We start from the raw sequence: 22,130 nt of genomic DNA, 5'->3' as shown, positions 1-22,130 counted from the left end.
CAAGGATTTGGAGAATGTTCCTGCTTCCCCTGCTCACACCCCTTTTCATGGCATTCTGCTGTGGGGAGACCGTTCCAAATCTCTCCAGGTTCTCATTGACTCTAGGGCCGACAATAATTCTTTGGACGCTACCCTGGCGTCCGAGCTGAACAACCCCACTCAGACCCTCTCCACTCCCATCGACGTTAGAGCGTTGGACGGGCGCTCTGAAGGCCGAGTCACCCACAACACCACTCCCATCCACCTACGGGTGTCAGGGAACCAGTCTATCCAGTTCTTGCTCATCAAGTCCCCTCTGATTCCCGTGGTATTGGGTTGGAGCCCGTTCTGCCACGCCATCTCCCTAGCACCACGCCGCCCCGAGGACGTCTGTACTCTCTGTTGGGACGGGAGACTAAGGCTATGGATACCTAAATTGGGGACTCCCTAGCTGCTGGATTTATCCATCTCTCTTCCTCTCTCGCCGGCTCAGGCTTCTTCTTCGTGGAGAAAAAGACAAGCCCCTGCGCCCGTGCATTGACTACCTGGGACTCAGCGACATTACGGTTAAGAACCGTTACCCGCTACCACTCATCTCCTCAGCCTTCGAGCCGCTCCAGGGGGCAACTGTGTTTTCCAAGCTGGATCTCCGGAACGCCTACCACCTGGTGTGGATACGAGAGGGGGATGAGTGGAAGACCGTCTTCAACACGGCCAGTGGCCACTGCGAGTATCTGGTCATGCCCTTTGGCCTCACCAACGCCCCTGCTGTGTTCCAGGCTCTGGTGAATGATGTTCTCTTTGACATGTTGAACTGGTTCATCATCTACTTTGATGACATCCTCATCTTCTCCCGCTCTCCTCGAGAACACGTGCTCCGTGTCCGGCAGGTCCTTCAACACCTTCTGGAGAATCAGCTGTTTGTGTAGGGGAGTGCGAGTTCCATCGCCTCACCATCTCCTTTCTGGGTTACATCAATTCAGCTGGGAGTGTCCAGATGGATCCCGGGAAGGTAAGAGCTGTGTTGGACTGGCCTCAGCCTACATCCAGGGTGCAGCTGCAACGTTTCCTGGGGTTCGCTACTTTCTATCGCCACTTTATGTGCGGTTACAGCACCCTGTCTTCCCCTCTGTCAGCACTCACCTCGCCCAAGGTTCCGTTCACGTGGTCCCCAGCGTTCCGGGATCTCAAACATCACTTCACCACAGCTCCCATCCTGGTTCATCCGGACCCATCTTGGTGGAAGCCAATGTTTCGGACGTCGGAGTGGGGGCTTCCCTCGACCTCAAGATCCTTCTTCTTCCATCGCCTCAACGCAATGGAAAGAAACTACGATGTGGGGAATCAGAAGCTTCTCACGGTGATGATGGCATTGGAGGAATGGAGGCACTGGCTGGAGGGGGCGGAACATCCGCTCATCATGTGGACTGACCACAAGAACCTGGAGTATCTCCGCACCGCCAAGAGCCTCAACTCCAGGCAAGCCAGATGAGCCCTGCTGTTCACACGGTTAAACTTTTCCCTCTCGTACCGCTCGGGATCCAAGAATGTCAAGCCGGATGCCCTGTTCCGCTGCTACAGCCCCAGGACTACTACCTTGGAACACGAGACCATCTTCCCACCTCATGCCTGGCGACAACACTAAGCTGGGGAATAGGGAAGCAGGTCCGTGAGGCGCAGCGTTCCCAGTAAAAAAACGGATGTTGGTTCCTGACACCGTCCGCTATGCGGTCCTGGAGTGGGCCCACTCCTCCAGGCTGGTCTGCCACCCGGGCGCCCGTCGGACCCGGACCATGGCCTACCATGATCCCGGACGTGTTCGCATTCGTCGCCGCTTGCACAGTTTGTGCACAGAACAAGACTACTCGGCAAGCTCCGGCTGGTCTCCTCCAACCTCTGCTTGTCCCCCACCGTCCCTGTTCCCAAAATCTCCCTGAACTTTGTCACGGGTCTACACCCGTCTGATGGCAACATCTCCATCCTGACCATGGTGGACCAGTTCTCCAAAGCCGCCCACTTCATTCCTCTCCCCAAATGACCCTCTGCCAAGGAGATGGCCCAGGTCATGGTGCAGCACATCTTCCGGATCCATGGACTGCCCCTGGACATGGTCTCCGACCGGGGTCCTCAGTTCTCGTACCAGTTCTGGAAGGAGTTATGCACCCTCATTGGGTCGTCGGCAAACCTATCCTACGGGTTCCACCAGCAGTTCAACGGCTAGCCGGAGTGAGCCAACCAGGACCTGGAAACCACCCTGCGCTGCCTGGTCTCCGCCAACCCCACCCACCACCTGGAGTCAGCAGCTGGTCTGGGTGGAATACGCCCGCAACACCCTTTCCTGCTCTGCCACGGGCCTATCACTGTTCGAGTGTTCCCTGGGGTATCAGCCCCCGCTCTTCCCTGAGCAGGAAGAGGTCGGCATATCTTCTGCCCAGATGTTTGTCCGCCGCTGTTGTCATACCTGGAGGCGAGCCTGGTCGGTCTTCCTCAAGACCACCTACAGGTATTGACGACAAGCGGATCGCCGGTATCATCAAGGCTCCCCGGTATCGTTATGGGCTAGGTATGGCTATGGCTATCCACCCGGGATCTGCCCCTCCTGGTGGAAACCCGCAAGCTCTCCCCCCGGTTTATTGGCCCATTTCCCATCTCTAGAATTATTAGTCCCTCTGCTGTTCATCTTCTGTTGCCCCGTACCCTTCCCACCTTTCATGTATCCCGTATTAAGCCCGTGTCTCACAGTCCTTTGTCTTCCATTTCCAGGCCCACCCCTCCTCCCCGTGTCATTGATGGCCATCCGGCATACACGGTGAGACGTGTCCTGACGGTTCGACCACAGGGCAGGGTTTTTCAGTACCTGGTTGACTGGGAGGGTTATGGCCCGGAGGAGAGGTGCTCATCGCCGACTTCTACTGGAACCCCGGTCAACCAGGTATGCGCCCAGGTAGGATGCCAGGTGGCGCCCCTAGATCTGTTTCACCGGTATTTGTGCTTGTGTCCACCCCCTCCAGGTGACGCCCATCTCCCGATTATCCCCTGTGTACTTATACCTGTGTTTTCTGTTTGTCTGTTGCCTGTTCATCTTGTTTGTCAAGCTTAACAGTGTTTTGTCCTGTCAGCTCCTGTCTTTTCCCAGCCTCTCTTTTTCTCGCCCCCCTGGTTTTTTACCCTTATCCGTCCTGATCCTGAACCCGCCCACCTGAGCACTCTGCCTGCCCCTGACCCTGAGCCTGTCTGCTGTCCGGTACCTCTGCCCCTATCTGGAATTCCGACCTTTGCCTGACCTGGCCCTGAGCCTGCCTACCCTGTACCTTTGCCTCTGTTTGCTGCAAAAAACATAGCTATTTCAACATGGTCTGCACTTGGGTCTTGGATACTTGATAGATGCTCCAGATACTCAACTAGTCTAAAGAAGGCAAGTTTTATTGCTTCTTTAATCAGAACAACAGGTTTCAGCTGTGCTAACATAATTGCAAAAGGGTTTTCTAATGATCAATTAGTCTTTTAAAATGATCAACTTGGATTAGCTAACACAACGTGTCATTTGGAACACAGGAGTGATGGTTGCTGATAATGGGCCTCTGTACGCCTATGCAGATATTCCCTAAAGAATCAGCCATTTCCACTTACAATAGTCATTTACAATATTAACAATGTCTACACTGTATTTCTGATCAATTTGATGTTATTTTAATGGACAAAAATATGTGATTTTCTTTCAAAAACAAGGACATTTCTAAGTGACCCCAAACTTTTGAACGGCAGTGTGTATGTATATTATATAGTTATGACCCTTAACTGGTACTGTTTACATGTGTGCATATCTTTGTCTTATAGAACCACAACAATAAGATTCCAAGTCATTCGGATTACCGCAATCATATCCTCAAATAGAAACAGCTGTGTCTGCTTGTGTGTGTTTGAGCATGTGGTGTTGACAAAGTGTTAAGTATGGGCCTCAACATCATGTTCTAACCGGACAGCACTATAGTGGGCAGAACCAAACCAATCAGTTATAAGTATATAATGGTTGAGGTTATTCACAGCCGACCGCTCAGACGGGTGAGGGCATTCCAGCCAACCGTTTTTACATGGTCCTTCGAGTCAGATTTAGTAACCAACTGTTTTTTACGTGGTCTGTCATTTCTCCGGATTTAGCCACCAATAGTTTTTTAATTAGTCAGAATTTTTTTACTTTGCATTGTGGGAATGGTTTCATAAGTAACTATTTCACTGTAAAGTCTACACCTGTTGTATTCGGCACATATAATCAATAGAATTTCATTTGATCATAAACCTGTGATATTGAAACAATCAGACAACAATGCCCAAATTGCAAGCCATGAAATGGTAATGAAACTACATACATTTGATCTTTTACACTCTTGGAAAAAAGGGTTCTTTGGCTGTCCCCATAGAGTACCACAGTATGATTCATAATACCCATAAAACCTAGCAGTCAAACAGGAAAATGGTTCCAATCATTTTTGCACCATTCTTTTTTCCCATATGAGTTTTTAGAAACACTTCAAATAAGGGCTGTGTTTTCGTGTAGGCTTACCCTGGCGTGACGTTTTGATAACCGTGTAAATAGCTCTAGGACAAGGTGACTTTTATCAATATATCCACCTGTAATTACCCCCCCCAAAAAGAAATGCTAATTTGGGAAAAATGAATGGTGGAGTAGCGATTGGAACCTTTTTACTTTGACTAGCGGTCAATACACTTTTAGGTTCCATGTAGAAACCTCTGTGAGATCTACCTGGAACCAAAAAGGATTCTTTAAAGGGTTCTTTGAAGGGGACAGCTGAAGAACCCATTTAGATTCCAGACAGTGTACCACAGCAAACAGAGAGCAACAATGCACGAGACACCTTCACTTTGTATACAGCACAGAAAATATGCCATGCAAAGTTGCATTCCATACATATGTGTCATGGACACCAAACATTTCATATACATTTTTTTATAGACAACAAATAAAAAAATATAAAAGCTTGAAGACCAACTAAGGGATAGTCACCTTGGGTTGGTAAACTTGGTAAAGGGATGGTCAAATTGAAAATGAATAAACAACTTAAAGTATGTTTATTCAGAGTCAGGCTTTAGATTCAATGGGGTGTGTGTTATGAGGATTTAAAGCAGCAATCAGCAGTAGAAAAAATAACAACGTTTACCCGTTTCGGTAAAAAGCTGAGGGATGGGACTGGAGAAATGTAACCACTCTCAAATTCATAGACAGAGCTACGGATGCAAGGACTCCATGATATAAAAATGAGAGTTTTAACCATGTTTTGGTTGTTTACATCTACTTTGTTTGCTAACATTGGAGTAAAACAAGCTTATATTTTGAGTTCAGATGGGGTACAATTTTTTTTATATCATATCATATCATTCATTTATTTAAGTCCAAAGCTGTTATGGTTGAACGCAAGGTGAGGTTTATAACAATTGGGTTGGGATCATATTTACTGCAACCAATTGACATGTATAATACATACAAATAAATTTGTTAGAGACCACAAAAGAAAAAAAGCTTGAAGACCAAGATACCCGATGAATGATCCAATAATTATAAGGAACGCTAATAATTATTGAATAAATGAGCCAGTTGATTTTTACAGCTTTTTTCTCCCAAATTTCATGATATCCAATCTCATCACTGCAACTCCCCAACAGGCTCGGGAGAAGCGAAGGTCAAGTCACGCATCCTCCGAAACATGACCTGCCAAACCGCACTTCTTAACACCTGCCCGCTTAACCCGGAAGCACCAATGTGTCAGAGGAAACATTGTTCAACTGACGACCGAAGTCAGCCTGCAGGCACCCGGCCCGCCACAAAAGCACAATGAGCCAAGTAAAGCCCCCCCAGCCAAACCCTACCCTAACAACGCTGAGCCAATTGTGGGACTCCTGGTCACGGAAGCATTTGGGATCGAACCCGGGTCTGTAGTGACTCCTCAAGCACTGTGATGCAGTGCCTTATACCGCTGCGCCAACCGGGAGACACCCTTTAATACATTATTTGACTTTAATAAAAAATATAGCCAGTGAGATGCCTCTGCGGGTCGGGGGCTATACTTAAGAAGACCAGAGTGGCTCAGCTCCAATCAGAAAAAGGGAGTGGCTTGTTTAGCTTTCTCTACCGTCTCTGACTGAACATCATTAAAACCACTGGCAGCCATTTTGTGCTATTGTTTATAAGGTAGGCTAGATAGACTCATAACCTTTCAGCGTTCAGAGAGAAAAAACTCAAAGAATTGCAACGTGTCATACTAATATTATGACATGATATACTGCACCCACATGACACTTCCGTGATCTATATTTCAGTACAACATATAGTATGAAAAAGTATTTTAAAAAGTATGCACTCACATTCTCTAGATAAGAGCGTCTGCTAAATTACTAGAAGGTCAAATGTATGTGTGTTTACGTTTATGCAAATGTACCTATTGTGTCAAAGCTAATTGTGCAGAAGCTGGTTTTGTACTCACCATCAGCAGAAGAAAGGACACCTTCGCCATTTTGGACCGTTCCTCTTGATATCCTTTGCGTAAGTGTCAAGAACTCAAATGTGGTAGAGGTACTTGAGACAGTTGGTACAGGCAGCATGTGAGGGACGGCCCACTATCCCTCCAGGCTCACTGAACATCTGACACAGTCGTTTTTTCCCCTTTGTCCTAGATATGTGTCCTCACCAAGTATGTGTGTGTGCGTGAGAAAGAGAGATTGTGTATGTGTGAGAGAGTGTGCGTGTGAGTGTAGGTGTTTAGTATATACGCGTGTACATGTGTGTTTGTGTGTGCATGCATGCATGTGTTAGTGTGTGCGTGTATAGGTGTGCCACTAATAACCTGTTGCTGCTATGTGACACATCTCAGGTCCCCAGGGTTTTAGTGAGGGGCGTAGTTTGTGAGGTCAGAGTAAGACCCTCTCTGCCGGTCTCAGGTTCTCATATTTTATTAATGCTCGTCCTACAGGACGAGATGACTCATCCTAGACACTACCCAGATTTCTAGGGTTATGTCTAAATCAGGATTTTATAGGCCTGCAGACAATACAGATACTGTTGTTGGAATTTTGTATTGTATTCGAGGTTTAGGTCAATAAAGTGTAGTAGGTTGAGTGTCCAGGTTTAATCAGAATTGCATATGGCAGAGGGTTGGCGCAGTGCACATTATAAACACAATTCAAACAAATATTATCCCAGCCTATCCCTCTCCTCACGACCCAACCCTTTGCAACGCAAGTATTTCTCAGAACACAACCCAATAATCTGCTTTGTGTCCTGGGGGTGTGAGAAGATGCCAGAATTTACGACAAGGTGCTCTATGCTCTAGGCAGCTGAGCTGTGTCTAGAAGTGAAGAGGTATGGATTTGACTTAAATTGTACATTTTATTTCCGACAAAATTTATTTTTTGCTATGGTTGACTGACAGATTGTATTTCATGTCGACTCAGTGCTATGGTTGGCAGCTAAGGATAATACGTCTACATACTTACATAACACTAAGATGGATAGATGACAAGACCACACTCTTGTTAGAATCTCCATTGGCACTACTTCTGACAGAGACATATACTTTTTTCCAGGAGCACTTGTAGGTTAAGGTATCCATTTACAATGTAATATTTAACATCAATGTTTAATTTACAACTTCCTGCATGGACAGATAACAGTGTAGGTCTACAGTGAACATATAGGGACTGAATTAACCTGACCACCTTCTTAGTGTCTTGATAGTGTGGGAATCAATGGATTAATCCAAATGCTACTTATCAAGTTTACTTTGACGTCTCTTACGCAAAGAGTCATTTGGCGAGAGGTACTTAACAAATTCCTCCCTGCTAAATTACCCCGAACCTTCCTTCTTGTGTTTCCTTGTAAGAGAGAGTAAAAGTACCTGTCTGGCACAACCAGTTACTATCTCGCTCTCATCATCAGCTCCGCTAGTGCCCCTGGGCTTTAAAACATACCAGGGATTAACAGATCTATTTTCCACCCAACCTCAACTCCAAGGAAGAGACTCCTGAAGGTTGAATGCAAACTGAAAATTGTTTGGTTCTCCGGCTCTTTTTGGTTTTTGAATGTATGTGTATTTATTATGGATCCCGAGTAGCTGCTCCCAAAGCAGTAGCTACTCTTCCTGGGGTCCAGCAAAATTAAGGAAGTTTATACAATGCATTCACAGATTTCACAACACACTGTGTGCCCTCAGGCCCCTACGCCACCACTACCACATATCTACAGTACTAAATCCATGTGTATGTATTAGAGGTCGACCGATTAATTGGAATGGCCGATTAATTGGGGCCGACTTTCAAGTTTTCATAACATTTTTTTTATTTTTTTTTACACCTTTATTTAACTAGGCAAGTCAGTTAAGAACACATTCTTATTTTCAATGATGGCCTAGGAACGGTGGGTTAACTGCCTTGTTCAGGGGCAGAGCGACAGATTTTTACCTTGTCAGCTCGGGGATTCAATCTGGCAACCTTACGGTTAACTAGTCCAACGCTCTACCCACCTGCCTTATATTGCACTCCACGAGGAGCCTGCCTGTTACGCAAATGCAGTAAGAAGCCTAGGTAAGTTGCTAGCTAGCATTAAACTTATCTTAGAAAAAACAATCATTCAATCAATCTTAACATAATCACTAGTTAACTACACATGGTTGATGATATTACTAGTTTATCTAGCGTGTCCTGCGTTGCATATAATCGATGTGGTGCGCATTCGCAAAACAGGACTGTGTTGCTCCAACATGTACCTAACCATAAACATCAATGCCTTTCTTAAAATCAATACACAGAAGTATATATTTGAAACCTGCATATTTAGTTAAAAGAAATCCAGGTTAGCAGGCAATATTAACCAGGTGAAATTGAGTCACTTCTCTTGCGTTCATTGCACGCAGAGTCAGGGTACATACAACAGTTTGGACCGCCTGGCTTGTTGCGGACTAATTTGCCAGAATTTTACGTAATTATGACATAACATTGAAGGTAGTGCAACCGTTCGTATTTCACTGAAAGAATAAACGTTTTGTTTTTGAGATGATAGTTTCCGGATTCGACCATATTAATGACCTCAAGCTCGTATTTCTGTGTGTTATTATGTTATAATTAAGTCTATGATTTGATAGAGCAGTCTGACTGAGCGATGGTGGGCACCAGCAGCTCGTAAGCATTCATTCAAACAGCACTTTCGTGCGTTTTGCCAGCAGCTCGTCGCTGTGCTTCAAGCATTGCGCTGTTCATGACTTCAAGCCTATCAACTCCCGAGATTAGGCTGGTGTAACCGATATGAAATGGCTAGCTAGTTAGCGGGGTGCGCGCTAATAGCGTTTCAATCGGTGACGTCACTCGCTTTGAGACTTGGAGTAGTTGTTCCCCTTGCTCTGCATGGGTAACGCTGCTTCGAGGGTGGCTGTTGTCGATGTGTTCCTGGTTCGAGCCCAGGTAGGAGCGAGGAGAGGGACGGAAGCTATACTGTTACACTGGCAATACTAAAGTGCCTATAAGAACATCCAATATATGAAATACAAATGGTATAGAGAGAAATAGTCCTATAATTCCTATAGTAACTACAACCTAAAACTTCTTACCTGGGAATATTGAAGACTCATGTTAAAAGGAACCACCAGCTTTCATATGTTCTCATGTTCTGAACAAGGAACTTAAACGTTAGCTTTCTTACATGGCACATATTGCACTTTTACTTTCTTCTCCAACACTTTGTTTTTGCATTATTTAAACTAAATTGAACATGTTTCATTATTTATTTGAGGCTAAATTGATTTTATTGATGTATCATATTAAGTTAAAATAAGTGTTCATTCAGTATTGTTGTAATTGTCATTATTACAAATAAAATAAAATAAATAGTCCGATTAATTGGTATCGGCTTTTTTTGGTCCTCCAATAATCGGTATCGGCGGTGAAAAATCATAATCGGTCGACCTCTAGTATGTATAGTGTGGATGTTATCGTATCTGTGTGTTTGTGTGTATGCATGTGTCTGTGCCAATGTTTGTGTTGCTTCACAGTCCCCGTCTGTTTTTTTAATCTAATTTTACTGCTTGCGTCAGTTACTTGATGTGGAATAGAGTTCCATGTAGTCATGGCTCTATGTAATACTGTGTGCCTCCCAAAGTCTGTTCTGGACTTGGGGACTGTGAAGAGAACTCTTGTGGCATGTCTTGTAGGGTATGCATGGGTGACGTGGGGTGTTGTAGGGTGTGCATCTCTGCCATGAAATCCTCCAGATGATGACAAATGGCAAATTGTTGCTCTCAAACTGCCGTAGCCCTAGAGAGCGCCCTTCCTGACTTTAGTGTAATAATATATGCTATCTTTGATCAGTCCGAAGGAAATGAAGATGGCTGTAGCTCAAAAATAAGGGAGCACTGAGGAAGAAAACCCAGGTACCAGGATCCCCAGAATATCGCTCCAGAGGAGGTAAGCGGGGTTCTCAGGGAGCCGGGGTAGCCTGTACAAACTCACCGGTAAAAAGTTACTAGGTGGTTGGGGGTTCTCTAAGGTGGCAGGCTGCCTATGAGCTAACTCCCTGATTTGCTCCGTAATAGCAGCTCCTCATGTCTCCCAATGGTGGTTCCCTGCATTAGAACAGCGTGGCGGAGCTGGTCCTAGTCTGCTGGGGCCGTCATGGCCAGTTCGTGTCACACCCTGGTCTGTTTCACCTGTCCTTGTTATTGTCTCCACCCCTTCCAGGTATCGCTTGTTTTCCCCAGTGTATTTATCCTTGTGTTTCCTGTCTCTCTGTACCAGTTCGTCTTGTACGTTTCCAAGTCAACCAGCGTTGTTTCCCATTCTCCTGCCTTTGCTATTCTCCTTTTTCTAGTCCTCCCGGTTTTGACCTTTGCCTATTTCTAGACTCTGTATCCACCTGCCTGACCATTCTGCCTGCCCTGACCTCGAGCCTGCCTGCCACACTGTTCCTCCTTGACTCTGAACTGGTTTTGACCTTTCAGGGTTGCTTGATTGTTTTTAATGCTTTACTGGGGAGCTTATCAGAGGTAATCTTACTCATGTTGTTTACATTGGAGCTGATAGTGCAGGGTGAGCTGCATAAAGTGGTCTGCCTACTATTGCACACCGCCTCAGTGCTAACAGTGTAACTCTGGTTTATAGGTTCATGATTACTGCTTACAATAGCTGTAGGATAAACAGATGTATTCGGTGCAATTAGGGGTACATAAATTAAATTACTTACATTGTGTTTGCCAATGCCTCTAAGATCATGTACATTTGATGCAGCATTATGACAACTCATTGTCACAATGGTAGGGATTAACTGAGCTGGTCTTGGATAATTTACCAGTCATTGTTTCAGCGCAGCCTTGAAATGCGTTAGGCTATGCTAGTCAGCTTTTTTGATGAGGATGCTCCCGGATCCGGGATGGGTAGCAATGAAAGGTTAACCAAACTTGATAACTTAAAACTTCTTATGGCTGAAGTCCCGTTAACGGGATCGATATGACAACAGCCAGTCGAAGTGCAGGGCGCCAAATTCAAAAAACAGAAATCTCATAATTAAAATTCCTCAGACATTCATGTGTCTTATATCATTTTAAATGTAATCTTGTTGTTAATCCCACCAAAGTGTCCGATTTCAAATAGGCTTTTCAGCGAAAGCACTACAAACGATTATGTTAGGTCACCACAAAACCACAATAATCACAGCCATTTTTTCCAGCTAAAGATAGCTTCACAAAAACCAGAATAGAGATAAAATGAATCACTAACCTTCGATTATTTTCATCAGATGACACTCATATGACTTCATGTTACACAATACATGCATGTTTTGTTTGATTAAATTCATATTTATATAAAAAAATCTGAGTTTACATTGAGGCGACTAGATTCACTAGTGGCAAAAACATCAAGTGACTTTGCATAGCCACATCGTTTCAACAGAAATACTCATAAATATAGATGATAATACAAGTTATACATATGGAATTATAGATATACCTTTCCTTAATGCAACCGCTGTGTCAGATTACAAAAAAACTTTACGGAAAAAGAAACCCACGCTATAATCTGAGATGGCGCTCAAAAGTAAAACACCACAGCCGCAAAGATGGCGTCAAGATAAACAAGAAAATATATGATAAATATTCCCTTACCTTTGATGGTCTACATCAGAAATCACACCAGGAATCCAAGGTCCACAATAAATGTTTGTTTTGTTTGAAAAAATCCGTTATTTATGTCCAAATACCTTCTTTTGTTAGCGCGTCTGGTTTACATATCCAAACGCTAATTCTGGTCAGCGTTATATCGGACAAAAACTTCAAAAAGTGATATTACCGGTCGAAGAAACATTTCAAACTAAGTACAGAATCAATCATTAGGATGTTTTTAACATATAGCTTCAATAAAGTTCCAACCGGAGTATTCTTTCTTGTCTTCGTGAGCAATGCAACGTAAGTGACTTCCACGAGGAAAAAGCATGATCAGAAAATGGCTGATTGATGGACACCTGACTGATTCTGCTATCATTCTCTCCCACAACATCATAGAAGTCTGATTATAATTTCTATTGATGGTTGACATCTAGTGGAACCCCTAGGCAGTGCACAATCATTCATAACTCAAGGGGATTTCATTGGGGACTCTGGTGAATACATACAAGCTCAGATTTCTGACTTCCTGTTTTGATTTCAACTCAGGATTTTGCCTGCCAATATGAGTTCTGTTAATCTCACAGACATAATTCAAACAGTTTTAGAAACTTTAGAGTGTTTTCTATCCAATACTAATAATAATATGCAAATATGAGCAACTATGACTGAGGAGCAGGCCATTTGATATGGGCACCTTTCATCCAAGCTACTCAATACTGCCCCTTCAGCCATAAGACGTTTTTAACTAAACAGAGGCATATGTGGAGTCAATGGAATTAACCTCAACCTATAACAACATCAGTCAATTTTCTTAGAGGATAAGAATGACGGTAGTGTTCCAACATTTCATACAGGTACTTACATGGTTTGTAATTTAGCAGCAACCTATGTAACAAGCTTAGAATTGTTCAAAAAGCCATTCCAATTTACTTGGTTGTATGACCTTTAAAGGTTTCATCTAGAGAGCTTGAGGTAACAAACACAACCAACATGCTTGCATTTTACTCTGAAAAAAGGACGCAAAAGGTTGTACTTATTTATTGAATAATTCTATTCATAATTGTATTCTTGATCTTGACTCAGAAAAAGAGAGAGAGAAATTATACACATACACAAAGTTTTTCCACTGTCAAAAAGGACCATCTTAAAAGCAGATGCACACTCACAAACTTAGCATGAGGATTCCTATACCCATGCAATCATCACACGCATGCACACACGCTCACTGAAGCACACACAAACAGACACACCATTCCAGCTTGTTGATAGACTCTTAAACCTGTAGAGCTGCGTAAACCACTTTGGTTGTAGCGCTCAACACTCATCTCAGGAGGAGGATACAGGGAGGAAAGACAGTCTGTTTGTACACACAACTCTTGTTTCATGCATCGATAAGCCTACAACAGGGTTTCCCAAACTCGGTCCTGGGTTTTGGGTTTTGCCCTAGCACTACACAGCTGATTCAAATAAGTAACTCATCATCAAGCTTTAATTATTTGAACCAACTGTGTAGTGCTAAGGCAAAAACCAAAACCCGGACCGAGTTTGGGAAACCTTGTTGCAGGAATAAGTTTGGGAAACCCTGGTCCACAACGTAATCTGAAATGTCAGGGAAAACACTTGATATGATACACTTCATTGCAGAATTATCAAAGCAATATAGAGGCCTTTACCAAGGTGTTGTTCTGGTGAGGTGTTGACCTGGTAAATTCCTAACTCATAGGCCTATTTACTTGGGAGAATGCCACACTGGGTTGTTTCTGTTAATGTTGAACTACCACTCTTTGATCTTTCTCCCCCTCTTTCTCACCCTCTCAAGTTCAAAGAAAATGGGTGTGATCAAGGTGTGCTGAGCTGGAGGTAATAGTAATAGCAGAAACCAAATCAGAAAATCCAGTCTACATGTAGAGTGTGAGTGACTGATGTATTACGTTGCTACATATTTATCCCCTTTCAACTGTTACATGAAGGGAGGTAAATGCCTTGACTGAGAACAAATGAAACCAAACTGCTTAAAAACTTCTTACGGCTAGGGGTTCTGCTAGCGAAATTCAAATATAAGTGCAATACACCAAATTAAAGCTTAACTTCTTGTTAATCTACCCATCGTGTCCGATTTCAAAAAGGCTTTACAGCGAAAGCACACCATATGATTATGTTAGGTCAGAGCCTAGTCACAAAAAAACATACAGCCATTTTCCAGCCAAAGAGAGGAGTCACAAAAAGCAGAAATAGAGATAAAATGAATCACTAACCTTTGATTATCTTGGGGCGGCAGCGTAGCCTAGTGGTTAGAACGTTGGACTAGTAGCCGAAAGGTTGCAAGATCAAATCCCCGAGCTGACAAGGTACAAATCTGTTGTTCTGCCCCTGAACCCACTGTTCCTAGGCCAACATTGAAAATAAGAATTTGTTCTTAACTGACTTGCCTAGTTAAATAACGATAAAATATATATATTTTTTAAAAGATGGCATTCATAGGACTTCATGTTACACAATACATTAATGTTTTGTTCGATAACGTTCATATTTATTTCCAAAAATCTCAGTTTACATTGGCCCATTATGTTCAGTAATGTTGTGCCTCGAAAACATCCGGCGAATTTTCAGAGAGCCACATCAATTTACAGAAATACTCATCATAAACTTTGATAAAAGTTACAAGTGTTATGCACAGAATTAAAGATATACTTCTCCTTAATGCAACCGCTGTGTCAGATTTCAAAAAAGCTTTACGAAAAAGCACACCATGCAATAATCTGAGTACGGCGCTCAGACACAAAAACAAGTCATACAGGTACCCGCCATGTTGTGGAGTCAACAGAAGTCTGAAATAGCATTATAAATATTAAATTACCTTTGATGATCTTCATCAGAATGCACTCCCAGGAATCCCAGTTCCACAATAAATGTTTGTTAATGTTCGATAAAGTCCATCATTTATGTCCAAATACCTCCTTTTTGTTCGCGCGTTTAGTTCACACATCCAAACTCAGGAGGCGCGGGCAAGTCCAGGCGAAAGTTCAGACGAAAAGTCCCAAAAGTTATATAACAGTTCGTAGAAACATGTTAAACGATGTATAGAATCAATCTTTAGGATGTTTTTAACATAAATCTTCAATAATGTTTCAACCGGAGAATTCCTTTGTCTTTAGAAATGCAATGTCATGGCACTCTGCCAGACATCTGTTTGAAACAGCTCTCATTCTCTCCCCCTTCACAGTAGAAGCCTCAAACAAGGTTCTAAAGACTGTTGACATCTAGTGGAAGCCTTAGGAAGTGCAATATGACCCCATAGACACTGTATATTAGAAAGGCAATGAGTTGAAAAACTACAAACCTCAGATTTCCCACTTCCTGGAGGATTTTTCTCAGGTTTTCGCCAGCCATATGAGTTCTGTTATACTCACAGACATCATTCAAACAGTTTAAGAAACTTCAGAGTGTTTTCTATCCAAATCTACTACTAATATGCATATATTCGCTTCTGGGCCTGAGTAGCAGGCAGTTTACTCTGGGGACGCTTTTCATCTGAACGTGAAAATGCTGCCCCCTATCCCAAACAGGTTATTAACACTACCACTAACTGAACCCAATCATGCTGCAAAGAGACTCATCTATCAGAATTCAGTGTTTAATAGCAGCATCAAGGAATGGATACGATTGGATCTAGGATGTAGTCTCTCAATGTTCACAGATTCTTATGACAGACATCTGGATCAGTCTTAATTTCTCCCTCTGACAATTATATTCTTTGTATGACAAATATGACAAACACATTATTGGCAACTTGATAATGGTTAAACAAAATATGAGTATAATACTCTGAAGCAACAGAAAAAACACCCAGTGAAAACTGAGTGTTCAGTACAATAGAGCTAAGTTGAAATGATGAGACGTCATCAATAAGTCGTTTTCATAGTTACGCAACAACACACTACAAGAGGTGTCCATGCTAGGTGTTTCCAGTGGCATTTATTTTATTTTATTTATTTAACCAGGTATGCAAGTTCAGAACAAGTTCTCATTTGCAACTGCCACCTAGCCAAGATAAAGCAAAGCAATTCTACACATACAACAACACAGAGTTACACATGGAATAAACAAAACATACAGTCAACAATACAGTAGAACAAAAGAAAACAAAACGTCTACATACATTGAGTGCAAATGAGGTAAGATAAGGGAGTTAAGGCAATAATATAGGCCATGGTAGCGAAGTAATTAATTACAATATAGCAATTAAACACTGGAATGGTAGATGTGCAGAAGATGAATTTGCAAGTAGAGATACTGGGGTGCAAAGGAGCAACATAAACAAATAAATACAGTATGGGGATGAGGTAGGTAGATAGATGGGCTGTTTACAGATGGGCTATGTACAGGTGCAGTGATCGGTGAGCTGCTCTGACAGCTGGTGCTTAAAGCTAGTGAGGGAGATATGAGTCTCCAGTTTCAGAGATTTTTGCAGTTCATTCCAGTCATTGGCAGCAGAGAACTGGAAGGAAAGACGACCAAAGGAGGAATTGGCTTTGGGGGTGACCAGTGAGATATACCTGCTGGAGCGCGTGCTACAAGTGGGTGCTGCTATGGTGTCCAGTGAGCTGAGATAAGGCGGGGCTTTACCTAGCAGAGACTTGTAACCTGTAGCCAGTGGGTTTGGCGACGAGTATGAAGCGAGGGCCAACCAACGAGAGCGTACAGGTCGCAATGGTGGGTAGTGTATGGAGCTTTGGTGACAAAACGGATGGCACTGTGATAGACTGCATCCAGTTTGTTGAGTAGAGTGTTGGATGCTATTTTATAGATGACATCACCGAAGTCGAGGATCGGTAGGATGGTCAGTTTTACGAGGGTATGTTTGGCAGCATGAGTGAAGGATGCTTTGTTGCGATATAGGAAGCCAATTCTAGATTTAATTTTGGATTGGAGATGCTTAATGTGAGTCTGGAAGGAGAGTTTACAGTCTAACCAGACACCTAGGTATTTGTAGTTGTCCACGTATTCTAGGTCAGAGCCGTCCAGAGTAGTGATGCTGGACGGGCGAGCAGGTACGAGCAGTGATCGGTTGAATAGCATGCATTTAGTTTTACTTGTATTTAAGAGCAGTTGGAGGCCACGGAAGGAGAGTTGTATGGCATTGAAGCTCGTCTAGAGGTTAGTTAACACAGTATCCAAAGAGGGGCCAGAGGTATGCAGAATGGTGTCGTCTGCGTAGAGGTGGATCAGAGACTCACCAATAACAAGAGCAACATCATTGATGTATATAGAGAAGAGAGTCGGCCCAAGGATTGAACCCTGTGGCACCTCCATAGAGACTGCCAGAGGTCCGGACAACAGGCCCTCTGATTTGACACACTGAACTTTATCAGAGAAGTAGTTGGTAAACCAGGCGAGGCAATCATTTGAGAAACCAAGGCTGTCGAGTCTGCCAATATGAATGTGGTGATTGACAGAGTCGAAAGCCTTGGCCAGGTCGATGAATACGGCTGCAGTAATGTCTCTTATCGATGGCGGTTATGATGTCGTTTAGGACCTTGAGCGGGGCTGAGGTGCACCCATGACCAGCTCTGAAACCAGATTGCATAGCGGAGAAGGTACGGTGGGATTCGAAATGGTCGGTAATCTGTTTGTTAACTTGGCTTTCGAAGACCTTAGAAAGACAGGGTAGGATAGATATAGGTCTGTAGCAGTTTGGGTCTAGAGTGTCACCCCCTTTGAAGAGGGGGATGACCGCGGCAGCTTCCCAATCTTTGGGAATCTCAGACGATACGAACGAGAGGTTGAACAGGCTAGTAATAGGGGTTGCAACAATTTCGGCAGATAATTTTAGAAAGAGAGGGTCCAGATTGTCTAGCCTGACTGATTTGTAGGGGTCCAGATTTTGCAGCTCTTTCAGAAAATCAGCTATCTGGATTTGGGTGAAGGAGAAATGGTGGGGGCTTTGGCGGGTTGCTGTGGAGGGTGCCGGGCAGTTGACCGGGGTAGGGGTCGCCAGGTGGAAAGCATGGCCAGCCGTAGAGAAATGCTTATTGAAATTCTCAAATATAGTGGATTTATCGGTGGTGACAGTGTTTCCTAGCCTCAGAGCAGTGGGCAGCTGGGAGGAGGTGCTCTTATTCTCCATGGACTTTACAGTGTCCCAGAACATTTTTGAGTTAGTACTACAGGATGCAAATTTCTGTTTGAAAAAGCGAGCCTTAGCTTTCCTAACTGCCTACGTATATTTGTTCCTAACTTCCCTGAAAAGTTGCATATCACGGGGGCTATTCGATGCTAATGCAGAACGCCACAGGATGTTTTTGTGCTGGTCAAGGGCAGACAGGTCTGGAGTGAACCAAGGACTACATCTATTCCTAGTTCTACATTTTTTGAATGGGGCATGCTTATTTATGATGGTGAGGAAGACACTTTTAAAGAATAGCCAGTCGTCATCTACTGACGGGATGAGGTCAATGTCATTCCAGGATACCCCGGCCAGGGTAACATGGAAAGATACAGTGATGGTACTGTGTATGTATCGATCTCTGAGTTAGTCTGTTTACCCTTTCCTTGTCAGAACAGCTGATTGACTTGTGTCTCTAAGATGGAGTGGATAAGCTCCTCTTCCTCTCCTGTCTCTTCATCTTTCATTCGGGGCACGGAGGTCAGCAGGAGGGTGTCGGCGTGCACCTCCTCTTCATCTGATTGGACCACATTGTCGGTTCCGCCCCCGCTGGCGTCACTCGAACCAGAGGAGGTGGAGAACATACGAGATTCTGACCCCCAGCGACCGTCGATATGCCGACAAAATTGGCACACGCTCCCGGTAGACAACCTCTTTGCTCTCATCTTCCTCGTCTTCCTCTTCATTGTCTAAATCTGATGTGGGCGAGAGGAGCAGACAGGAGAGATGAGTAGGAAGGAATAGGAAAAGGAACCAAACATCATGACAGTGACGTTCAAGGTATAAAAATTGTTAAAAGAATAAGACTACATTTACCACTGATAGAAATTTGTATCAAACCCTAGTTGGGGTCATTTGAAATATAATTGACAGTTTACCATCCTTTCTCAGTGCCTCATCATTTTCTCAGTATTGTGTAAACAACAGGATGTCCTCAGTTGCACTGCCATGACATTTGAGATTAAAAGTGTTAATTCTGTAATTAAATAAATAAACTGGTGGAAAGGTGGAATGGACTGATGAGCTAAGTCCCTTGATGATAGATGGGGCATATACCTTTTTTCCAGGAGCACTTGTCGGATAAGGTACGCATTTACAATGTAATATTTAACATAAATGTTTAATTTACAACTTCCTGCATGTACAGATAACAGTGTAGGTCTACAGTGAACATATAGGGACTGAATTAACCTGACCACCTTCTTAGTGTCTTGATAGTGTGGGAATCAATGGATTAATCCAAATGCTACTTATCAAGTTTACTTTGACGTCTCTTAGGCAAAGAGACATTTGGCGAGAGGTACTTAACAAATTCCTGCCTGCTAAATTACCCATGTACCTGTCTGGCACAACCAGTTACTATCTCGCTCTCATATCTCCAATACGTCGTCCATGTTAAAAACCTGCCTGATCAGGATGAACAATATCTGGTAAAACCTTTTTTATTCTATGTGCTATGCATTTCGCCAGGATTTTTCCATCGCAACATTGAAGTGTTAGAAGCCTCCAGTTTTGAAACTCTACCATTTGTATAAGAGTAATTAAAACATGCTAATGATGGATATTTGAGTACATGTCAATCCCTGGTGTATTTCCAGACTGAAAATATTTTATTGCCTGTCACGGATCGCTAGGAGTGGTGGGTGTGGAGTCAGACGCAGAGAGCAGTGCTTTCAATTATGTAATGCCCGGGGTGTAGTGGATGAAGGAGTCAGACGCAGGAGACAGAGAGTTCAGAGTAGCGTTCCAATTTAATTCCCAACACGGGTGAAACACGACGCTACTCTAAAAGTAATGCTCCACCACATAAAGTGAGAACACGAAATCACAAGATACAATGTACACGAACCGTGACACACATGAATGTACTACCTGTACACACAACAATCCCGCACACCCAGCAGGCCGGGCTGCTGGGTAATAAAGCCCCACTAATCACCGTAACCACAAACAGGTGTAACCACTAAACAAAAAGGGAGGGGGAGGAAAAGTCAGTAGCAGCTAGTAGGCCGGTGACGACGACCGCCGAGCGCCACCCGAACAGAAAGGGGAGCCGCCTTCGGTGGGAGTCGTTACAGTACCCCCCCCTGACACGCGGCTCCCGCAGCGCGCCGACACCGGCCTCGAGGACGACCCGGAGGGCGAGGCGCAGGGCGATCCGGATGGTGGCGATGGTAATCCCTCAACATCGATGGATCCAAAATGTCCCCCACCGGTACCCAGCACCTCTCCTCCGGACCGTACCCCTCCCAGTCCACGAGGTACTGCAGGGAACCCTCGATGTCTAGAGGGGGAGGAGGGACCTCCGGTACCTCACCGTCCTGCAGGGGACCAGCTACCACCGGCCTGAGGAGAGACACATGAAACGAGGGGTTAATACGATAATAGGAAGGGAGTTGTAATCGATAACACACCTCGTTTATTCTCCTCAGGACTTTGAAGGGCCCTACACACTGCGGACCCAGCTTCCGGCAGGGCAAGCGGAGGGGCAGGTTTCGGGTCGAGAGCCAGACCCTGTCCCCCGGTACAAACACGGGGGCCTCACTGCGGTGGCGGTCAGCACTCCTCTTCTGCCGTCCACTAGCTTGTTGAAGTGATTCCTGGACGGCCCTCCATGTCTCCTTGGAGCGCTGCACCCATTCCTCCACCGCAGGAGCCTCGGTCTGGCTCGGATGCCATGGTGCCAGGACCGGCTGGTACCCCAATACACACTGAAAGGGGGACATGTTAGTAGAGGAGTGGCGTAGTGAGTTCTGGGCCATTTCTGCCCAGGGGATGTATCTCGCCCACTCCCCTGGCCGGTCCTGGCAATACGACCGCAGAAACCTACCCACCTCCTGGTTCACTCTCTCCACCTGCCCATTACTCTCAGGGTGATAACCGGAGGTAAGGCTGACCGAGACCCCCAAACGCTCCATAAACGCCCTCCATACTCTGGACGTGAACTGGGGGCCCCGATCAGAAACGATGTCCTCCGGCACCCCGTAGTGCCGGAAGACGTGGGTGAATAATGCCTCCGCAGTCTGCAGGGCTGTAGGGATACCGGGCAACGGGAGGAGACGGCAGGACATAGATAACTGATCCTCAATCACCAGTACCGTAGTGTTCCCCTGAGACGGGGGAAGATCGGTCAGAAAATCTACGGATAGATGTGACCAAGGCCGTTGTGGAACGGGGAGGGGTTGTAACTTCCCTCTAGGAAGGTGCCTAGGAGCCTTACTCTGGGCGCATACCGAACAGGAGGAGACATAAAACCCAGCGTCCCTAGCCAAAGTAGGCCACCAATACCTCCCCCGAAGTCTCCCCACTGTCCTCCTCACCCCAGGGTGACCCGAGGAGGCTAGAACGTGAGCCCACCGAATCAATTTGTCCCGGACACCAAGCGGCACGTACTTCCGCCCCGCCGGACACTGAGGAGGAGCGGGTTCCGCCCGTAACGCTCGCTACAAATGAATACGTTTTATTTCAGCTGGGTCCAGCCAACAACCAGGCAAAACTGACCAATGAACCGATAAGTCCCCCAACCAGGGAAAACAACAGACAGCAAACACGTAAGAGCAAAACAATAATACACCACTGACATAAAGGATAAGCCCGCACAAAAGCAGGCGGGACCTGGGAGTTTAAATAGCCCCTAATTAACAACAAATAAGATACAGGTGAAAACAATCAAGACAAAACCAACAGAAAATAAAAAGGAATCGGTGGCAGCTAGTAGACTGGTGACGACGACCGCCGAGCGCCACCCGAACAGGGAGAGGAGCCACCTTCGGTGGAAGTCGTGGCATTGCCTCAAAAAGTTCCTCTCCTGTAAGTTGGCCTTCACA

General features: G+C 44.7%; 1 protein-coding gene across 1 annotated transcript in view; it reads right to left on the bottom strand.

The window, feature by feature from the left end:
- Positions 1–6,874, bottom strand: part of LOC139556969 (cadherin-like protein 26) — a 42,095-nt gene extending 35,221 nt beyond the window's left edge. Inside the window, exon 1 of the mRNA XM_071371179.1 lies at positions 6,477–6,874. Within this exon, the coding sequence (XP_071227280.1) occupies positions 6,477–6,506 (30 nt within the window). The 5' untranslated portion in view covers positions 6,507–6,874. The remainder of the gene's footprint in view (positions 1–6,476) is intronic.
- Between the last annotated feature and the right edge of the window lie 15,256 nt (positions 6,875–22,130).

This window comes from Salvelinus alpinus, chromosome 28, assembly GCF_045679555.1.
Source record: "Salvelinus alpinus chromosome 28, SLU_Salpinus.1, whole genome shotgun sequence".
Taxonomy (NCBI): domain Eukaryota; kingdom Metazoa; phylum Chordata; class Actinopteri; order Salmoniformes; family Salmonidae; genus Salvelinus; species Salvelinus alpinus.
This window is presented reverse-complemented; position numbering and strand designations above follow the sequence as displayed.